The sequence below is a fragment of the Apus apus genome, chromosome 1, assembly GCF_020740795.1.
Source record: "Apus apus isolate bApuApu2 chromosome 1, bApuApu2.pri.cur, whole genome shotgun sequence".
NCBI classification, from domain to species: domain Eukaryota; kingdom Metazoa; phylum Chordata; class Aves; order Apodiformes; family Apodidae; genus Apus; species Apus apus.
The window spans coordinates 134,473,691-134,494,669 of NC_067282.1; the positions used below are offsets into that span (position 1 = coordinate 134,473,691).

Genomic DNA, 20,979 nt, shown 5'->3' on the forward strand with positions numbered 1-20,979 from the left:
TCTAGCTGGGTTGTTGTTTATTTTAAGGAAAAAAAAAAAAACACAACAAAAAAAGCCACCACAAAACACAAAACAAAACAAAACCACAACAAACAAACAAAACCAGACCACAAACAAAACCAAAACTTTCTACCCAGGTCATCTTTCTTCCCTCCCATAGAATCTGCTAAGTGTGCATCATTTGTGATCTATGTCAGGCAGCATTCCCCTCTGACCAAGTTGCATAAAGTAGCATTATATTTTAAATTGTGATTCCTTTCCAGAAATTGATTTCTAAAGACATGGATAATGTAAACATTACAGTTAAGCCTCAGAAACAATAGCCAAACACCGTACTACTGAATCTACTAGTACTTTTGGGAAAAGCAATCAAATTTTAAAATTATTACATTGTTTTCCTGTTCTTAGAACAGATGTGGCCTAGCAGGCTGTCCTTTAGTTTGAGTACCTTGTTTGAATGGGTAAGGAACAGATTAAAATAATAAAACAGAGGATTGCCCAATTAAAACTTTTAATGTCTACATACTTCTGTTTATTTCAGGTTGATTTATCCAGAATGTCATCGGCTGGTTGTATTAAACTGGGCATAATACTGGTCTGTCGGAACGTTTGAATATTCCTCTTCTTTAAGATAAATGTTCCTAGCAATTAAAAACAAGCATTTACTAAATGTTTTCTCATTATAATACAAAAGCAACCTGAGAATCCAAAAGAAGATACAATTCATAAACACTCATAAATGCTCACAAAGCTCAGAATTATTAGAAATTGTATTTAATATAATTAGATCTTTTTCTCCAAAATGTATGCCACATCTCATTAGAGCAAACTTGTTTGTTTTTTTAAATCTGAAAAGAAACTGTCAAAAATCTCACAGTGAAAAACTAAATTAACACAATTCTGAATTTCATAATAGGAAAGCATCAGGTACTGGAAATTCTTTTGCAAAATGTATGTATGCATAATGAAAAAAACTAAACCAAAACAAAAAGACTAAAATAATAGAACACCAAATCACTTGGTTTGATTTTTTTTCTCTTCACAGATTATCTTCCCCCCTTCCCATTAGACATAAGAGCTGTCCACTTCATTTGTGTCTTTGACTTAACCCTGAGATATCAGAAACTGGTAGTTCTACTGGTCCATAACCTTTTTTGTTTCAGAAAATGAAGAGTAAATTAAAAACACATGTACTGTTTTACACGTGATAATTTAGCAAAATAGAGAATAAGTACAATTAACTATGCAGAAAACTATCTATATAAACTGTCTTTGTCAGTGGAACATGTAAGAATTCCAGTTACTAATTCATACATTTAAGTCAGTAACAATCATAACCTCCTCTTTGAAGATTGTTTAAATAGTACTGAAAAACACCCTGAAGCTGAACTGTTGATTTTTTTTTCAAGTATAAAATTGTAACAAGCATATTAAACAAAGTAACCAACAATACAAGTAAAAAAGGTTTTTGAAAGCCAAGCTATTGTGTTAATGGTAAAGATTTTTACTGGAAAAGAAGAAAACCCTCCTGGCACTTACTTTGATTTTTGCTCGTGGGACAGCTCTGTGTTGATGCTGTCTAAGGCCTGGCGGAGTTCCCGATTCTGTCGCTGTTGATGCCGCTCTAAAACCAACAGTGCTCTTGCACCCTGTAACCTTTGCCTGTCCCACTCAGCCTCTCTTCGCTGTTCTTCCTGTTTTAGTCTCTACAGAAATGAAAAAATTATCAATTTTTTCTTTGTTCAAAGATGAAACAGTCACTAGTATCTTGGGATGTATTAAGAACAGTGTGGCCAGCAGGTCAAGTGAGGTTCTCCTCCCCCTGCACTCTGCCCTCATAAGACCACATCTGGAGTATTGTGTCCAGTTCTGGGCTCCCCAGTTCAAGAGGGGTAGGCATATGCTGGAAAGAGTCCAACAGAGAGCTAAGAGGATGATTAAGGGACCAGAACAACTGTCATACTAAGAAAGGCTAAAAGACCTGGGGCTGCTCAGTCTTGAGAAGACTAAGAGGGGACCTTATTAATGTATACAAATATCTGAAGGGTGGATGTCAAGAATGGACCAGTCTCTTTTCAGTGGTGCCCTGTGATAGGACAAGAGGAAACAACACCAAGTTACAACACAGGAAGTTCCACCTCAACATAAGGAAAAACTTCTTTACTGTGAGGGTGACAGAGCACTGGAACGGACTGCCAAGGAAGGTTGTGGAGTCTGTCTCCACCTCTGGAGACTTTAATGACCCATCTGGACACATTCCTGTGCGATCTGCCCTAAGCGTTCCTGCTGCAACAGGGGGGTTGAACTTGATGACCTTCGGAAGTCCCTGCCAACTCTTATGATTCTATGATATAATAAAGTCTGATTGGTAAATTCACCCCAAAAAACTTGCTCATCTTTACTGAATACTAGAGGTAGCACTTGAAGTAGGGAGAAAAAGAAAGCACTTCCAAACTAGGTAGGAGCCTGTGCATTAGGCAGAAGCAAGATACTGCAGAAGAGAACGCTGACCTTTTCCAGGCAGCAAGACAGAGTCCTACCTCTGCACAAGGTAAGAAAATAGGATCTGATGCCTGGCAGAAGTTAACCAGTAGATTACCATTTCTCTCTGACATAATAGGTTTCTCTAAAAACCCAGAGAGGCAAAACATTATTTTCTTCTTTTTTTTTTAAAGTTATTATTAGCAAGACTTCTAACTTCTTGAGGTCAGAAATTAGTAGACATCAGTATGGCTAACTCAGTGTAGTTAACTGAGCCACCAACACGGGGTGAGTAGACTCAAACTGCTTTTTCCTCTGCCCCTGTTATACTATTACTTCCTCACTTCATGTTTGATATTAAATTAAACTGATTCAAGAAATCAGGCCTGCAAAAAACTCACTTTTCCTGATGGGGCTTATTTTCTGCCAGCTTCACTACTTGAATGGGTACACTTTTGGGTCAGCTTTAGTAACAGCAGTAGATAAGACAGTATAGCATATGGTATTGTAGGGATTAAAAAAATAAAATTGAACAGCTATTCATTAGCTGTTATGAATCCAGGCTCCTCACTGAATGAAGTAAGTAGCTTCCTACTTTGCAATACCTAGACCTGTACACTTGTGACTGCATAGGAAGGGGTAGAGTTCTTAATTTTGACTGACTGCTCCCATACACCTTTAGAGCAGCAATTATTAGCAATATTTAATTTTTCTATCGTAATTCTGTCCCAGAGCATGGCTCACAGTTGTGTGGGATGACAGAAAGGAAATTGTTGCATTAATGAACTTCTAAGGCTATGAAATATGCATGGGCAGAATAACTGGACCTGCTCTGATTGTCTTCCTTGAATACCCTTGAGCATGAGACCACTGCCAAGGCCTGCCCTGATCTCACCCTCAGCTCTGGTGTCTTCTTCCCGTATGCCCCTTGCAGGCAGCTCATGCTGTCTCAATTCCTAAACTGCACCATGAAGGCTGGGGCTTGGGCTGTGCAGGTCTTTGCTCCTCAGCTGGGCCACCATGGACCATGCCTCAATATCCCCCAGGCCCCTTGGCCCTGGGCTCCACAGCAACCTTCCTCCCAGCCCAAGTCCACTGCTCCAGTCCACTCCTGCTCCATGGTATCTCCCAGCTGCTCCAAAGACAGTGTTCAGTTTGGGTAAAATTCACATAAATGGAAAACACAGTCTTTTAGTGGGACAAGCAGGGCAAACAATATTTTCCTCTACAGTGTCTATAATAATACTGCAACCAAGAACACAGAATATGCACATAACCTTAAATACCTGTTTCTCCAGAACTTGTTGCTGTTGAGTGGAACGGATTGCCATCAGCTGATCCTGATTCATTCCCTTCCATCTATCTGTGATCACACGATGTCTACCAAAGGAACTGACTGCTTGTTCTGGGTTTTCAGAAAGTAAGTCCCCTTTAAGGAGGTTGGAAATTTCCTCCATGTCATCTTTCATTTTTTGATACTTTTCCAACTTCTTTTTCTCAGCTAGTTCAGCAACCTAAATTCAGTGAAAGGAGAGAACTGATAGTTTTTCCAAGAGAAAATACCAACTAAGGGATGCAAAAAAGTTAGCACATCATAACAACTTCTTTCCAACTCGCATACAGTTGTCAACACATATGGTCCTATGGGCTAAGACTAAAAATCTAATAGTATGGATTTCTTCAGTGCTGTGATATCACATACAGCAAGTAATTTGAGGAAAAATAATTGTGTTTTGTAAGAAAACCCAGAATTAAATAAAAATTAATTTCACATTTATCCACAAGCAAATAACAGTAGATATTTGAAGGCCAGGCAAAACATGGAAGAATTTTATGGTAAAAATTTACCATCTTGAATCACTAGCCTTAATATATATTACCTATATATCTACATGGAAAGCATGGTTAAGCACTCAAAACAAACAGACAGATGATGCCTATGTTAAGCCTGAAGATGCAGCCTTGAATCTGATCCCTTTGCTGATACAAAATGCAAAATCGAATGATATTATGTAAATATTAGAAACCATAATATGCATTTCCTATGGAAGTCACTGTTCCTGATGTTCCCTGTAAAGCCACAGTCTCCTATTCAGATGAAATGTTCCCCTTTCAAAGTTCCAGAAAGCAAATATGATTATTTTACTTTAAATTACTTTCCAAAGAAGAATTAGACTAAGAAAATTAATCATAAGTAGAATGATAATGCTATGTATTTCTTATCCTGTCTCCTTCTTCTGAAATGAAAAATGGAAGGTTATGCATCACGAAAGTCATAGCAAGTCAAATAGTTTTCTGTGGCATATAAGGTGAAGTTGAAAATTAGTAAGCAAAGAAACTACAAGATATAAGCAACTGAGAATGACAGGACCATCTAGACACATGTAGGAACCTGTTCCTGTGCAAATTTTATGGAGAAGAATCCTAACTCAGCAAGCACGGTGATCTATGCCACCAGAGGAGACTGCTAACCTAGGTTTATCTCTACTTTTGTATTTATGGACTTTGTGTTTGGATGACAGCAGTTCTCCCAAGCATCAGGCCTGGAGGCTGTCAAAGAACAACTTCTATTTGCTCCAAGCAAACATACACAAAACCTGCCAGGGACTAGACAGAAGGAGAAATAAATAATTCTAAGTACCATATCTTAGATTAATAAATTCCATGGTTGAGAACAGGCCTGTGGTTTCAATTAAAATAAGTATTGATGTACAAACAAACTAATAAAGCAAAATTATTTTTTTAGAATTAAAAATTAGCTAAACAACAATCCAACTTAAATGATGCAGAAAATCTCCTTTTAAAATACTTACTAGCCATCTAATAGGAATATACACTCTACTTTAGAGCAAGAGAAGAAATGTCTTCTTTTAGACAAATGGAAAAACTCAATCAAATCAAATTTCAAGTGGCAAAATATCCACTTCAGATCTATTAATTGCTGGTTCTACCATCATTAACATGGAATAATACACTGGAAACTAAAGGCCACTTTTTAATTTCACTGAAGTCAGTGAGTACAATTGTTACAAGAAGTCTAAAGCAATTTTTTTAAAACAGAAATGCATTTCCCTGAAGTTATGTTGTTTTCTTTTTTCCTCCAGAAGAGTCAATAATTACTTCAGGTGAACTATGACATTATGATTTCCAAGAAAAAAAAGAAAACAAAAACCCAAAAGATTTTCAATAATCTGCTGTTTTTGGGACTCTGAACCAGAGTATGTGGCTATGTGCTCATTAATATTAAGAAACGAGCAATTGGAGACTCCTGTTCAATACAGTTGAGGTCAGATACAGAGATTTCTTCTGTGAAGTTCACCCTTAGGCTGAATGCCTTAGTTTTCTCTCTTGGGAAAAATATGTATAGAAAAGCCCTCTGTAACATAGCTTTCTCTTACAGACATCATTGAAAGATGTAGCAACCTGAAACCTCTGACCTGAATGTTTGATGAAGAAAAGCAGCAACTGTGCCAGCATATCATTTCAGGGATAAAGAAGAGCTTCTCTTAGCCATTCAGGGAAAAGGAAGAAGGAAGAAGGAAGAAGGAAGAAAAGAAACTAAAAAGAAAAGAAAAAAGAAATGAAAAAGAAATAAAAAAGAGGAAAAAGATGCTAGGAAAAAAATAGGTTAGAAAAAACTAAGAGCAAGACTCTTTTTTTAATATATTTAATATGCACACCAGTTGCATAGAATGTATATGCCCAAACATTAAGAACCACACAAATCTCCCATCCCATCACCAAACCCTAGCACACATTCAGGAATTTTTACTTTGAATCAACTGGTATGACAACAACAATTTGGGATACTACTGCTACCCTGAGTACTTAGGATACTTTAGTGGCTATTCATATAAAATACTATTCAGTAGCCTTGACTTCAAGCAGCAAAAGCCTGTTCAGTTACCTTGGGCTCTTTATAAACAACTCTGCCAAATATGCCCTGAAAGGCTCAGGCAACACTTACACAAAGACTTGCATGCTTACATAATTGAACTAAAAGATCCCATACTTGATGTAGGTAATTGTAATGTGGCTTATTTTGATGTGACTACATAAATTTAAAGTTAAGTCATACCAAACATAGTTTAACCAAAATAATAGCGTCCATTTAGCCCTTTGAGCTGGAAGTATAAGCTTAATGGGAAAAAAAAAAATTTTACAGTAAGATAAAGATAATGGTACTAAGACAGAGAGAAAAAGGTTCACTTAATGTTTCAAAAGGTTGCAAAGCATGCTTGGTAAACAACAAAGATGCATGTACCCAAATACCAAGGAAGGAGCCCAGTGCCAAAAACAGTGGTTGTGGGGAATTAATGTGATCAACAAAGACAAAAAGCTACTGGTAGTACCGTTTCCACACAAAGAAAAAGAAAAGCAGGCAGAAACAGCTAAGATTATCCAATGACTGATGCAAAACCAGAAGGAAGCATGGGAGGCTATTCCTCTACCCCAGTTTATAGACTAGAAGTCCCTGAGAGATTGTGGAGTTTTGCTGCCTTCTCGTCAGCATGGTGAGAACCAGGAGGGAGAATTTTCACAGGGGGTAACTACATAGAGGATAGCTAGATCCTTGGAGAGGACAAAGTGAATAAATACTATCTTCCAATTACTGAAACAACCTTGGAATTTAGTTGCTAAGAAACCTTTGTGAAAACATCAGCATTCACTGTACTTTTCTGCATCTTATTTTCCTTCTCTGTCTCCATTGTTTTTAAAAACAAACAACAAACCAAGTATTCATTTACCTGGATTTGATTGAAGTTTTTAGTAGCTGCACAAACAGCACGCCTGTTTTCTTCTTCTTTCTGTTGTAGCTCCATAGTCTTTTGGTCAATTGCAATCCTGTTCTTGTCGTAAAGATAATCTAAATTAGATGAAAATGAAACTTAATCAGTATTCATGGACATGACGTGCCATATGAGCAAGCCATATAAGACACAGAGAGTGAGAGAGAGAGCACAAGAGACAGACAGTGGAGCTACAGATGCAGTAAGCCGAATTACATAAATGTTTCCAAATCCTACCACTGAAACTTTCCATCTTGGAACTTCAGGTGACTCATTAAATCAGTTTATTATGTAACCATTCTTGTCTCAACAGTTGGACAAAGCTAAAATGAAAAAGTAAGTACTGCAGAAAAAATATTTTATCACAAGCTAGAAAAGAAAAATCAGTTTTATTTGGTCTGCTCTAGAACAGTAGAGATTGGACAATTTGGTAAATATTCCATCTAGCATGAAAAATATGTTTTTTCACAATGCTCTGATATCTAATTTGAGGCATAAACCAGAAATGAAACATTTTTAATATTACAATAATCACATCATTAAATACAGAATTTGTAAGCGAGATATTCAATATATTAGAACTTGTAAAGTAAAAACTGCTGCAGTATTTCTAAAAGTTAAATAATGAATAGACTGAAATTCTGCTTTGTTGAACTGACACAAAAGACCATACCATATTTTTGTCAGATCCATCAGAATTTCAGGAAAAGCAGACTAATACCTTATTATCTGTTACCTTCATATTTTTTATCAGCTAATGCATTCCTCCAGTCTTTCTGTTGCTGGAGAGACCACTCTCTGAACTGCTCCTTTTGAAATTTCATCCTCTGATCGTAGTTTAAGTCTTCACCCACAAACTTCTGCAAGCCAGATACAGTACATCGAGGGTCATTGTCTGAAACTCGAGCAGGTCTGTCCTTCTTTAAGGCTTGTGGATCATACAGGTCAAATTCACGTCTTGTTTCTGGCTTCTGAAAATTTTTCTGAAATTCATTGATGGCCTTATTTATGTTTCTGATATCAGCTTTCTGTCGTTCTTCTAACATACACACAATCTTGTCATTTCGCTTCACTTCATTAGCTAGAGGAAAATGAACACAATGAAAATACAGCTCTTAGAAGTGCACGTGATGGAAGTGCACATGTAAGATAGAAAATAAAATTATGAAGAGGAATAAATGATATAAGTCTTCAAATTTTTATACCCTAGGAAGGAGTATTTGATCTATGAAAACCGGCACAGCAAACACTCTAATGTTAATAGTATTTACTTATAAAAATACTTTTTTGGGTATAAATTATCTTAATGTTACAATTAAATATATGCTTGTGAAACAAAGAATAATAAATACTTCTAGAACTAAGAGGTCTCATTTGATTAAAACTTGCAGTAACACATGAAATGTACTGAACACTAATTCTTCCCATTTCCAGTTTAGTTACAACTGAAATACATTAAGTTGCTTATTAAGAAACAAATGAAAAACAGGCTCCCAATGAAAGAAATGTAGGTAGTTTTTTTGTAGTTCCAATGATTTTTCTAACCATAACACTAAAATAATTGGCTGGCAGTAACAGTTTGTCAAGAGCTTAATCTCTGTTGCCCATTTAATCAAAAGGCTGTAATTGATTTAGTTTTAAAGAAAAACAAACTACAAAATAACCCACCCAAAACTAGCTATTCCAGCTATTTAAAAATAATTTGCAAGAAAAGACCATTTCCTCTGCTGCCAGACTACACATTGCTTTTGTTTCAGCTTCCTAGAGTCAGAGTCTGACAGGTATTCTGCCAGGAAAACCACAAGCAGCTAAAGCAGCACAGCATGGAAGCTGGAAGCTCCATTCTAGCTCTTCTTGAGATCCCCTGAGAGCTCAGTCTGTGGGATCTTTGCACATGATACCACAGGAAAGCATTCCAAGCACAGAGGGACACAAAGGGTTTTGGGGTCAGGGATCACAGATGAAATATTTGTGTGTCTACGTGTTCTGACTCAGCAATGGCTCCTACTTACAGCCCTGTTGTACATGACTCATGTTTCTAGCAACAACAATCTATAGAGGATTCTATAGACTCTATAGAGTCTACTGAAGAATGGCCAGACAGAACATAGGCATACTCTACAGGAAAGCAATCAAACAATTTTGCTACTGCTATTCTGAAAAAAAGAAAAAAAAAAAAAGAGTTTTAAGTTATTAAAGTGTTTTGTTTTTAAATGCTCCCATATCAGGCCTCTAAACAATGCTGTTCTTCAACATTTATTAAAAGAAAACGCTGACAATTCTGGCCTACTAGGAAATGTATACCACTTTAATCATGTCAATATAAATTTTCAGATACTGAGGAAAGTACATGCTGTACCAATGCAAATGTATTAACAAAAAGAGGACCACACATTATAGTATTCAGTTTGTATGTATGAATCTAGAGAGAAGCCTACAATTGTGCCTTTGATTCACAGATTTATTATAGATAGAGCTATGTAGCAAGATTCAAGGAGACAGGCTCCATTTGGAAATAAATATGGCAGTCTGAAACACACATAGGGAAAAAGAAAGCAACAAACTGATAGTAAATTACATTTAACTCTTCACAGAATTATCATAGTATCTATGGATATACCAAGCTGTTCATTTCGTGCTTTTTCAGCTGCTTCTTGAATTTTCCTATCCTTGACCTGGGAATCCAATGCATCTTTATCAATCTATTAAAATGAAAAAAACAAAAACAAAACAGCTCTTTAAGAGATACTGTGTTTGAACAATAAAAAAAAATATAATGTCAAGCTACATTGATTCACAGTTGAACAAGACAGCTATAAAACCACTATCAGGAGAGTATATACACATCACTGTGTAATGTAGGTAACCAAAAAATAAACCAGAAACAGCAATATTCGTGTTTGTTTCCTTCATTTTAAGAATTATAGGTATATTTTCACACTAAATTGAAACAGAACACCCAATTTACACTGTTATAGTGCTTTAACTATAAATATTTCAAGCTGCATTAAACAGTATATGTTTTCTCCATTATCGCTGGCATTTATACTTAGTTATTCTTTTTTTTCTGCTTTCATTTATGAAGCAGGTAAATATTTTGCCACTCAAGATGACAGGAAGTTAGAATAGTTCAGATCTGAAAAAAATGTAGATGGTTCATAAGAAGTACACTGCAGAAATAATGGGGAATGGAAAGAAGTTTTCCATTCTTATCTGACAGAGTAGGATTCATGTAGTTGCCAAAATGCAGTTAGTGAGTGCCATCTGACATACATGCAGACATCTACAATGAGCTGACAGACATGATACAGATTATTCACATCCCTAGAGAATGGTAGCTGAGCAAGGCATAATAACCCAAGGCATATCAACAAATGGTAGCAGCCACTTACATTTTGGACAAAAGAATCAGGTCCACAGTTGTTGATAGAAGGTGGGAAATTAATAGGCAGAAACAGGGATTTTTTATTTTTTTTTCTACTGAGCTAGTCATTTAATGTCTTTAAAAGACTTAACAAAGAACAATGGCAATTCTTCAAGAATCTGCTAAACTATTTTTATAGCCTTTCCTTAAAAATTATTCAGATCAAGACACAAAAGCCTAAATAGACCATGACTGAAAATACTGTTAATGCTGTAAAGGATTAATGACTATACCTATCAGGCAAAGAAGTGAATCTGTGAGCAAGGGTGAAACCACAAAGAATTCTACCGGGTATCATTTTCCAAAAAAAATGGTGTCATAGGCACTAAACATCAACTCATTCAGAGGTCTCATTTGGAAAACCAAGCTTTCAGCATAACTACAGGAAACACGGTTAAGAGAAATGTGATATGACTTCATTAGTAAATTCTGGCAGTAATACAGATAAGTCAATGTATTGACTTATGTGTGCAAATTCAGTTATGCTATCAGCTTTCTTCCATTCCTAGTTGCATGAAGCTCCAGGTTTAACTTTTAAGCATTAAAATAACAAATTGCTTAATATGAACAGTTTGAAGCAGCTAATTTGGAATCTACTTGTATTTATGTATAATAGTTCATATATAAATTGAAAGTAATTTTTCATTTGGACTAGTCATCCAAATGAACTCTTGGAAAATTACTGATTTACTGAAGATAAATTCGTAAATCTGTAAGTGAAGAGAGCAGTATCTTACTTTTCCATTACTCAGATGAGGAAATGGATACTGAAGTCAAAGCAATAATAAAACTAGTAATAATAAAGAAAAATAATTAAAATCTCAGTTCCCATTCCAGTCAATATATTATCTCCATGTTTTTAAACTGCTCAGTCCTTGCTTGAGGATTTGTTTTATGTACTAGTTAGGAAAGACAGAGCAACAAGGCGAGGTGGTGGTGTTACTCTTTATGTACAAGAGCAACTGGAATGTATTTTCCTGCTCTGGCAGGGGGGGTGGACTCGATGATCTTGGGAGGTCCCTTCCAACCCCTAACATTCTGTGATTCTGTGATGTCTAAATAAACTATCACCGTGATTTTTAAAATGCTGTCAGAGACAGCTGTTCAGCTAAACTGGTGAGCAAGTGAGAGAGAGAAAGCAAGGAATCTAAACCCACATTGGAAATACAGTAGATTTCTGTATAGACTTGGATGAACTTCAAAGCACAAGACTGGCCTCTTCTTTCAGCAGTCATTGCTCATTTTAGAGGTTTGTTTAGATCCACGTAAATGGATCTATCCAAGCATGCCTGATAAGTTAGTTCTGTGAAAGAATTTGGGAAAGACCTTCAGGTGGTATATTGCTCAATAATGTATACCAAGATGCACTATTTCATTCTCTGCTGTTTCATTAGCTGAGAAGTTGTGGTTTACATTTCCTTTTTAAGGCTCTAGAAAAGCCATCTTATGGAGAAATTATGTGTTTCCTGATGAAGAAAGTTGAACTATCTTACCATCCCCACCCGGCCTTAAAAAAGGTTATTAGCTCCTTCCACTTAAGTATATTGTTGTCTACCCTGTGTCAGGATGCTGTATCAGGTGGACAACCTTCCTGCTCACTAAGTGGGGACTGCTACTTTTCTGTGCAACCATGATGACTCATTGTCATAAGAGTGACAATGATAAATGCAGGGTGCTGTCAGACACTGACTGGAGACATGTACCCGAGATTAGATAGATCGAATTGACATCGGATAAAATTCTTCCAGTCCAGTAAGGTCAACAGATTTTCACCAAATCTAAATTTGGTTCTACACTAGGAAATGCTACAGCACTTACACGATATATAAACCAGCAAAGAGTACTCAAAATACTTTGCAAGCAAAATTTAAACTGAACTTCACCTCACAGCACTCTCTCCTGTACGCATAAACATAGGATCTTAGCGTGGGCCTTTGGACACATTACGGGAAGATTAAAAGAACTAAATAGGCGGAAAACAGAATGTAATTTTCTGATAACCAGAGTGCAAACTGCAGAGATTACTCCAGAGAAAATCCACCAGACTGAAGCTATCATCCTCACAGATCTTCACAGACAGAAAGGCATTGACATTCTGACATCTGCTCTTAAAAAATCAGACACGTCGATTAATTCCACATACCTAAACCTGCCCTGATGGATCTTATTTTGCCTGATGGACAATAGGGACCAATTGCAGGATCCCTTTCAGCGATTAATCTCTCACAGCACCGACTCTAGCTCAAACAGGTGAGGAAAGTATCAGCACAGCGGAGAAATAAAAGCCACTGAATTAAGCCATACTGTGTGATCTGACTTTGCAAGTTTCTGGCTTCCTCCCGCACACGACATTAACCCCTACACAGACACTGAAGGGCGGGTCTTGATCTTTATGGCCTGTTAAAAACACCCGAAGTGCTGCCCTCGAGCCCTACCAGCCGTGAGACACAAGCCCCCCTCAGACCCCCTCACACACCGCACCCCTCCGACGGTACGAACTCGCTTTCACCAGCGACGCGGGAAAGGCGCCCCAGCCCCCACAAAGACACCACATTGTGCCCTCTCCTCATTCGCCCTCCACCCGGAGCCCCCGTCCCCGCGGGCACCCGCGAGGCGCTGAGGGGGTGAGGGGCCCCCCCCAGCCTCTGGGGAGGCCTCTCCCGCCTGCCTGCCTAGGTCGCCATGACCTGCCCTCGGGGTCGTCCTCGCTTTAGACCCGTCTCCTCAGGAAACCTCGGAGCAGGGGCCGAGGAGGGGGGGGTGGGGGATGGGGGTGTAGGCGCTGCGCCCTCACCCCTATGGTCCGGAGCCGCGCGTTGAAGATGCGGCTCTGCCGCTGCAGCTCCCGCTGCCGCCGCAGCTCCAGGGCGGCGGCCTCCTGCCTGTCCCGCTGCGGCCCCAGCCTGCTCATGGCGCCGGGAAAGGGAAGGACCGGGCCGAGCGGAGCGGAACGGGCCGAAGGGCCGAGCGCGGAGCACAGGCCGCGCCGCCGCCGCCGCCGCCGCCGCCGCCGGGAGAACAACGCGCCGGGTCGCCGTGGCAACGGGAGCCCCGCCCCTCCGCGCCGTCCGCGCGCGGGGCCCGCACGAGGCGGGGGCGTCGAAGGCGGCGCGTTGCCCGCGGGGGGGTGGGGAGGTGGGTGCCCCCCAGGCCGAGCTAGCGCGGTGCACCCGCTGGTTGTTGATAAGCCTGGGCGGGGGCCGGGGGCGCAGGGCTCGCCTGCCGCAGCAGGGATGGGTTACCTGAAGCTGCTGGTGGTGAAGGACTTCAAGTCGTGGCGGGGGGAGCAGGTCATCGGGCCCTTCATGAGGTTCAACTGCATCATCGGGCCCAACGGCTCAGGTGGCTGGCCGAGGGGGCAGGGGGGCTGAGCGGGTGGCCCGGCTGCTCTCCCCTGCAGCCGCGGGAGGATGCAGCTTCGGTGTGGGGTGTTGGTTTGCCAGGCCTTCTCTGTGGGCACCGCGGGCCCGGCGGGGAGGACGAGGGCAGCAGTGCGGGGGCAGGCCCGGGAGCAGGGCCGGCGTGGCCGGGCTGGATGGGCCAGGGTGGTGATGGCCTGCCCCGGGGGGAGGGCACTGCAGGGGGGAATTGAAGACTTCTGCCAGCCTGCTTCGAGTTTCTTTATGTGCGCCTGCCGGGGAGGCAGCACACGCAGTTTTGGAGGCTCAGGATCTACCATTGTTTTTTTTAACTGAAAATATAGGATTATTTTTTTTTTCCAGGGTGGAAGGACAGAATTCGGATGGCTGGTGAAAGTTCTAGTTGTCTTCTCTATTCTTGCTAGCCATTGCAGAATGAGTGGTTTGTGCGCAGCACACCGTGCTGTTGTCGCTCCATTTTGTATCTCGGCTTACTAGGGTTACTTAAAGCTGGTTTTAGTTTAGTACTCCGGGTTGTAAACTGTAGTAACGACAAGCTGCTTCTTGATGTGAGTTTGTGGTCTTCGCCATATAAGTAAATGCCTCTTGGAAAGCAAGACATAAATACGTGTATGTATATACATTTCCACTTAGTGGGATGGTAACTGCTCTGTAGTTAAACCCGCAACATCTGTAGATGTGACTCCACATCGTTGTGCTGTGGGTGCTGGGACTTTTTAAATCTTGATTTGCATCTTCTGAAAGTTCCATTAATCAAATGGTTTTTTATCTTTTATTTGCCAGAGAACAATACAATAGGAGGTGAGGGCTGTCCTAACCAAGAGCCACAAGAATGGGTTTAGCATTTGGTTTTAGTTTCCCCAGTCTGTTAATGATTTGGTTTATTATTTAGCTTTTTTAGATCCTGTTGTTTCTTTGCTTATCTAATTGAAGTGAGACTTATGAATGTAAATAACTATTATTTAGCATTATTAAAAGATTTTTATCATCCTGTCCCCACTGTTGTGTATTTGAAAGTCTCAAAATTACAGATACTTTTTCCAGTTACTCTTCCAGTTAAATCTCAATACATTTTATAGGTGAATCCTGGGAGAAAAATTGTGACTACTGTGTAATCTCTGAAATTAGTTTTTTGTTTTCTCTTTTACTTCTAGTGTTCTTCCTTTTCTGATGTTTTTGGAAATAAGTAAAAAATTGGTGAAGTAGCAAGGCAGAAAATAAGCTGGTAACAGAAAAACTCGAGATTAAAGTGGAACAGCAAAAAGAATAAAATTACGAGGATTTTAATCTAAGGAGTATGATCAGAGAACTTTGTTGCTGTGGTGAATGAGGCTGGAAGAGTACTTGTGTTCTTTAGAACTGGAGTTCTAGTGGAACAGTTACATGATAGAGTGCTTATGCAGCAAACCTCACTGCATTATATAAAACAAATTACTGAGTTAAGGATTAGTGGTGTTGCTCGCTTAATTTAGGTAATGGCTTTTAGAGATGGCTGTGTAAGAAAAATTGTTCAGAAAGGCTGAACAAATAACAAGTTTTGCGATGATTTTTATTACAGGCAAGCTTATTATCTGCTGCCAGTGTATTATATCTTAGAAATGTATTATGTGCTATTTTTTTTCTCCAATTAAATACAGAATTAAAAATAGAATTCATAAAGGCTTTTGCATTTAAATATATTTTCGTTTTCGTTAATTGTTAATCAAGCACTTCCTTTCATTTCTGCCATGTCAAAGCAATTTTCTTTTTTTCTTTTTAAGGAAAATCTAACATAATGGATGCTATTAGTTTTGTGATGTGTGAAAAGACATCTAATTTGCGAGTTAAAAGTGTTAGAGAACTTATTCATGGAGCACACGTTGGAAAGCCAGTTTCTTCTACAGCTAGTGTTAAGATAGTATACAGTGAAGAAAATGGGGAAGAAAAAACATTTTCAAGAGTTATCCGTGGTAGGTAGTAGATTCTATTGTATGTATTTTCTGTGGTGTAATGCGTAAAAAATGGAGAACAAGAATATTCAACTTCGAATTTCAGGTGCCTAATATTATTTCATATTTGGGTGGATTGCCCTTGAATATTGTAATACTTTTATAGTCCAGCACTAGCATTTTTATAACCAAGTATTATAATTGAAGACAAAACACACTGAGGCAAAGTTAAAAGTTACATAAGTGATTAGTATATGTCCTTTGCTTTGTACTTTGATGGATAGTTTTTTCACTTGGAATATGTAGATGGTGTAGGCTCTAGCAAATGGAGTCTGACACCTTCTTGCAGGCATGAGCACTTTCTTACATATCTGTTAATACCTTTTGGAAGTATGCAACTAGGGTTTTCATACAGAATAAACTATTGAAATAACTAAGAGCATAATTGAAATCTATTTTCTTAATTGAGGAAATTACTCAGTTAAATTGCTCCACTAGTTTTGTTCTTCTCCTATGGATTTTGTGGTTTTTGCCATTTTATAGTTGTTGGTTTTTTTCTTTCCTTCTTTAGGTAGCTGTTCTGAGTTTTTTTTCAATGATAAATCTGTCAGCCGATCTACTTACATATCTGAGCTTGAAAAAGTAGATATACTTGTCAAAGCTAGAAATTGTCTTATTTTTCAGGTGAGTATTTAAGGTACTTCAAAACAAAAGCTTCTGAGGTTATTTTGTAGGATTACAAAGAAACCTATTTGAAATAAAAGAGGGCATTCTTAGCTTGTTGCCAGCCACTACATTTTTTTCCTGACCTCTGCCAAGAATTACAGGACTGCAAAATGGAAATAATGGGCTTTGTGTGTATATGAGTGCACTGGTAAGAAAGAAGCTAATCTGGAAGAAATTGAGTACTTGTGTTATTCAAAGTATATTAAAAAAATATGGGTCTATATTTACAAATGTTTAGTGTATCAAATTCTAGGAGTGTTATCGATAAGAAATGATAATTTCATCTTAAAATACTCCTATTAGTCAAGTTGCATGAAAATTTGTAGCATTTTTTTAAGATTAAGGGATTGAAAATCCTACTGGATTATTAGTTCACAAGTATTTAACAACATAGGTCAGAAATGTCATGTACTTATGACACATTTTTTGCAGTCTTCTCTTCCCCATTGCTGCTTAGGAAAATTCCAAAGGAAAAACTTCTTTTCCCTTTTATTAAACCCTATAAATGGTTTCTTATGGTAATAGTAGCCTCTATGATGAGCACGTTTACCCACTCTAAAAATTAGAATAAAATCACAAAACTTACTCCCTGCACTTGACTAAATTCTTTCTGATCAGTGAAGATTTGAGCAGCTAATGTATGGACAAAAACTGTGCCCATTAACTCTGGGAGTTAGATAATCTTCTGGTTCATTGATTTCAACTGTTCTGCTTTTGAAGTACTGGGGGGGGAAGTTGTTAGTTCATTTTTCATTGAAAATTAGTTTCAGTTCCTTTAAAGAGGCTAACAAGGTTTAGTTTTGTCACTCTGATATTGCTCACTGATTTGTGCTGGTTCATTTAGTTTAAATGCGTTTTTCATAGATCCTATCTGACATTCCAAAATATTTAGTGATGTCATTGAAGTAGGTGAGGTGTCTAGGTGATACTCCTCTTGGTACTAAACTTTTCCTTGGGTTGGAGTCTAAGTGTGTTTTCATCCAGTTCTCTTCACCATATATATATAAGTAGATAAATCTGTACTATGTGCTCTTAGAGAAGAAGTTAGTCATTGGAGAACATAATGATCTATAGTGCTGTTTTGCTTTTATTATTTTTTTTTATTTAGGGAACAGTGGAATCAATTGCAATGAAGAAGCCGAAGGAGAGAGCTCAACTTTTTGAACAAATCAGCAATTCATGGGAATATGCTGAAGAATATGAACAAAAAAAGAAAAAAATGCAGCAAGCAGAAGAGGATGCACAGTTTAATTATAACAAGAAGAAAAGTGTTGCAGCAGAACGCAAACAAGCAAAGATAGAGAAAGAGGAGGTAACTCAGAATGATTCCCCTTTTGCATGTTAAGATTTCAGATTTTGCATCTCTTATGAACTTCTATACAGGTTTTCAATCTAGTATGTTTTTCAGTAAGGTATAATATAGTTTAATATATTGTAAAAGGATAGAGGAATACATATAATAAAATCTAAATAAATGAAATTTGCCAGTATAATCCATTTAAGTGTTGACTTACATGTTTGAGTTCTATGATTAGTACACCTTACTGGAATTACAGCTACTAGTACAACATGTTACATCACTTTGGACTTGAAATGGGAATGCTGTTGATTTAAAATCCCTTATATAAACCAGAAATAAAATTTTAATGTTGGTAGGCAGAGCATTACCAGATGCTTCTCAAGGAACTGGATGAAGAAAGGATAGAGCTGCAGCTTTTCCGGCTGTATCACAATGAAAAAAACATTGACTTTCTGAAAAACAAATTGGATGAAAAGAATATGGAGGCTAGGATCAAGAAAGACTCTCTGTCTACAGCAGAAGATGCATTTAGAGCCAAGAAAAAAGTGCTTGGTGTACTAAACAGAGACCAACAGCACATGGAAAAAGAAATGAAGTAGGTTTTTAAATCGGATTCGCTGGTAATTAAGTTAAAGCGTATTCTGTGCTGGGACTTGCTTGGCAGGCTTGTGTTTCCTGGTGAAGCAGTTGGGTAATATCCCAACACTATGGAAGGCAGTTGGTAGCAGTTACCTGAAGTAATATCTAGGCATTGATTTCACCTCCACCACCATACCCAGGTTGCCAGTAATTTTATTATATAAATACTTGTTTGCTATTAAAAGTCTTCCAGGGTCATGCTTCACTTCTTAAAATTCTGTTTGCAATTAATATTAAAAAAAAAAATCACCTGTGGTTATCCAACCTTGCAGTTGACAATTGATTATTTCTTTGGATGTGTGGTTGGGAGGCAGTTGTTCTTTTTATTATTTCTTTTGATTTGGTTTTATTGTTTTAGATGTGTTTTGTGGTTGTTGGTTGGGGTTTTTTTGGTTATTGTTTTGAGGTTGGTTGGTTGTATTTTGGGACTTTTTGGTGTTTTTGTTGTGTTGTTTGTTTGGTTTTTAGGACTCTGGAAGCATCCCTGGTTCAGCACAGATCCCTCTATATAAAATCAAAGGAAAACACGTCCTACCAAATGAAGAAAGTAGAAATGTCTAAAAAATCTCTACAGGACAAGGAGAAATCCTATGATAAGGAAAAACAAAACATAAAAGAGCTAGAGATAGAATTGAATGATATTGAGAAGGCATGGAGAGCACTTGAGAAGAAAGCAGAAGAGGAGATACTGCAGAAAGCAGCACATATTGAGTTGAGAGAAAGTCAGGTGAATTGAGAGGTCTAAAAGTACTGTTTACTAATGAAGTCTAAAATTCCCCACTGGCATTGTTTCACCAGTAATCTGTAATTTCCAATGCTTTTTTTGCTGTTGAGCTCAAACAAACAAACAAAATAATTGTAAATTTTATTTTGAGGCTATTTCATCAGGTGGAGAGAAATCATGAGGCAGCCTCTCGGAATTGGGCTGTCTCCTCTCTAGAAGGCAGGAGGAAGTCACACCTCATGGAAGTTTCAGATAGGAATGCTTCTAGGAAGTAAATCTAAGTTGTGTGTGGGGTTCTAAGCAAGGTGAAAAGATCTCTAATTAGAGGAAGCAGTGAATTTTCAGTGAACAAGAAGTTGAGAAGACACTGATGGAAACTTCAGAAGGGTTGTATACAGGGACTGTCCCCTGTGGATTTGGATTGAAGCTATGTGTATTTATCCATGGTTAAGTTATTCTCTCTTATTTGTTGTTTTTTGCCCTTCTTTATGGACATCTCTATGGTAAGCTCTGGGTTGAATTTTTCTTTTAAGAAAATAGAACTTCTGATAGTGCAAGTGGTATCTAGAAACAGAGATTGGAGAATTGGATGGCTTTCATAATCTTAATTACAAAGTAGCAGTTACTAATTGAGGCTGTAAAAACATGAGTCCTTCCCACTTTCAGCTGTGTAATTTTTTTTTAATGTTGTTTTTCCAGTTGCAGCGCTATAAAGAGCTAAAGGAAATAGCAAGGAAGAAAGTAGCTACACTAACCCAGCAGCTAGAAAAACTTCGTTGGGAGGATAAAGCAGATCAAGAAAGGCTGAAACTGAATTGGAGGAAGAAAAAAGAAATTGAGGTATTTTTATCAGGCTAGAATTGTATTTTAAGGAGAAAAATGTTTCTCTACCCCTCAGTCTGGTATAAATGTCCATATAAATGCGTTAAATGCTTTGACATAAATCCTCAGCAAAGGAGATACACTGCAAATCTTAGTTCAATTTTTGTATTGCAGCAGATTTAGCAAAATAGTTTCTAAATTTATTCAGAGAATGGTTGCGTGGGCCCACACTAAGCATTTGGTTTTGAAAGCTTTGACTCTAAGGTTTTATGGTTACTCAGAACATATGCTTAATTCTAATCAGTTCCTGTTTTTATAAGTGTAGTTTTTCTTTCCAAGATGTCCTACCACTGCTGAATATATGTATGATACCCACACCCTTTAGAGGTTCGTTTTGGCTGCAGCTAACTTTTTGCTGAGATGTTTTAAGGTCAGTTGTGTGTAATAGTATGTTGTAGTTGGAAAAATCTCCTTGGTGCCCACTCTTCTGTTGCACTTCAGAGGCAGGGTGTCCAGTACAAATACAGATCACTGACATCATTTTGTTTCTGATTCTTTTGTCATGGCAGATCCAAACATTTAATAATAAAATACTTAATTTCACTAAGAGAGAGCATTAGGTATGGTGACCAAGTCATAGTGAAAAATTTATTTCCTAACTCATGGTTCAGCTTTGAGTGGTGCTTCTGGTAGGAACAGAGAGGAAAGAAGCTCAGCTGATGATCTGTCTTTTGCTAGAAACCTTGCCCTATTAGGTGTTTTTTT

At 38.2% G+C, this 20,979-nt stretch overlaps 2 protein-coding genes across 2 annotated transcripts in view; one reads left to right on the forward strand and one right to left on the reverse strand.

Annotated features, from left to right (window-relative positions):
* Nucleotides 1-501: 501 nt before the first annotated feature.
* Nucleotides 502-13,609, reverse strand: RIBC2 (RIB43A domain with coiled-coils 2). The gene is made up of 7 exons (XM_051626306.1): nucleotides 13,490-13,609; nucleotides 9,892-9,973; nucleotides 8,008-8,352; nucleotides 7,230-7,348; nucleotides 3,768-3,995; nucleotides 1,540-1,706; nucleotides 502-641 (listed from the first exon to the last, which is right to left on the reverse strand). The coding sequence occupies exons 1-7, from the start codon at nucleotides 13,604-13,606 to the stop codon at nucleotides 560-562; spliced, it is 1,140 nt and encodes a 379-aa protein (XP_051482266.1). The 5' UTR covers nucleotides 13,607-13,609; the 3' UTR covers nucleotides 502-559.
* Nucleotides 13,610-13,928: 319 nt separating this feature from the next.
* SMC1B (structural maintenance of chromosomes 1B) overlaps nucleotides 13,929-20,979 on the forward strand; it is a 34,902-nt gene continuing 27,851 nt past the window's right edge. Inside the window, exons 1-7 of the mRNA XM_051621677.1 lie at nucleotides 13,929-14,037; nucleotides 15,836-16,024; nucleotides 16,575-16,687; nucleotides 17,838-18,041; nucleotides 18,386-18,624; nucleotides 19,137-19,395; nucleotides 20,092-20,232. Of these exons, the coding sequence (XP_051477637.1) occupies nucleotides 13,929-14,037; nucleotides 15,836-16,024; nucleotides 16,575-16,687; nucleotides 17,838-18,041; nucleotides 18,386-18,624; nucleotides 19,137-19,395; nucleotides 20,092-20,232 (1,254 nt within the window). The remainder of the gene's footprint in view (nucleotides 14,038-15,835; nucleotides 16,025-16,574; nucleotides 16,688-17,837; nucleotides 18,042-18,385; nucleotides 18,625-19,136; nucleotides 19,396-20,091; nucleotides 20,233-20,979) is intronic.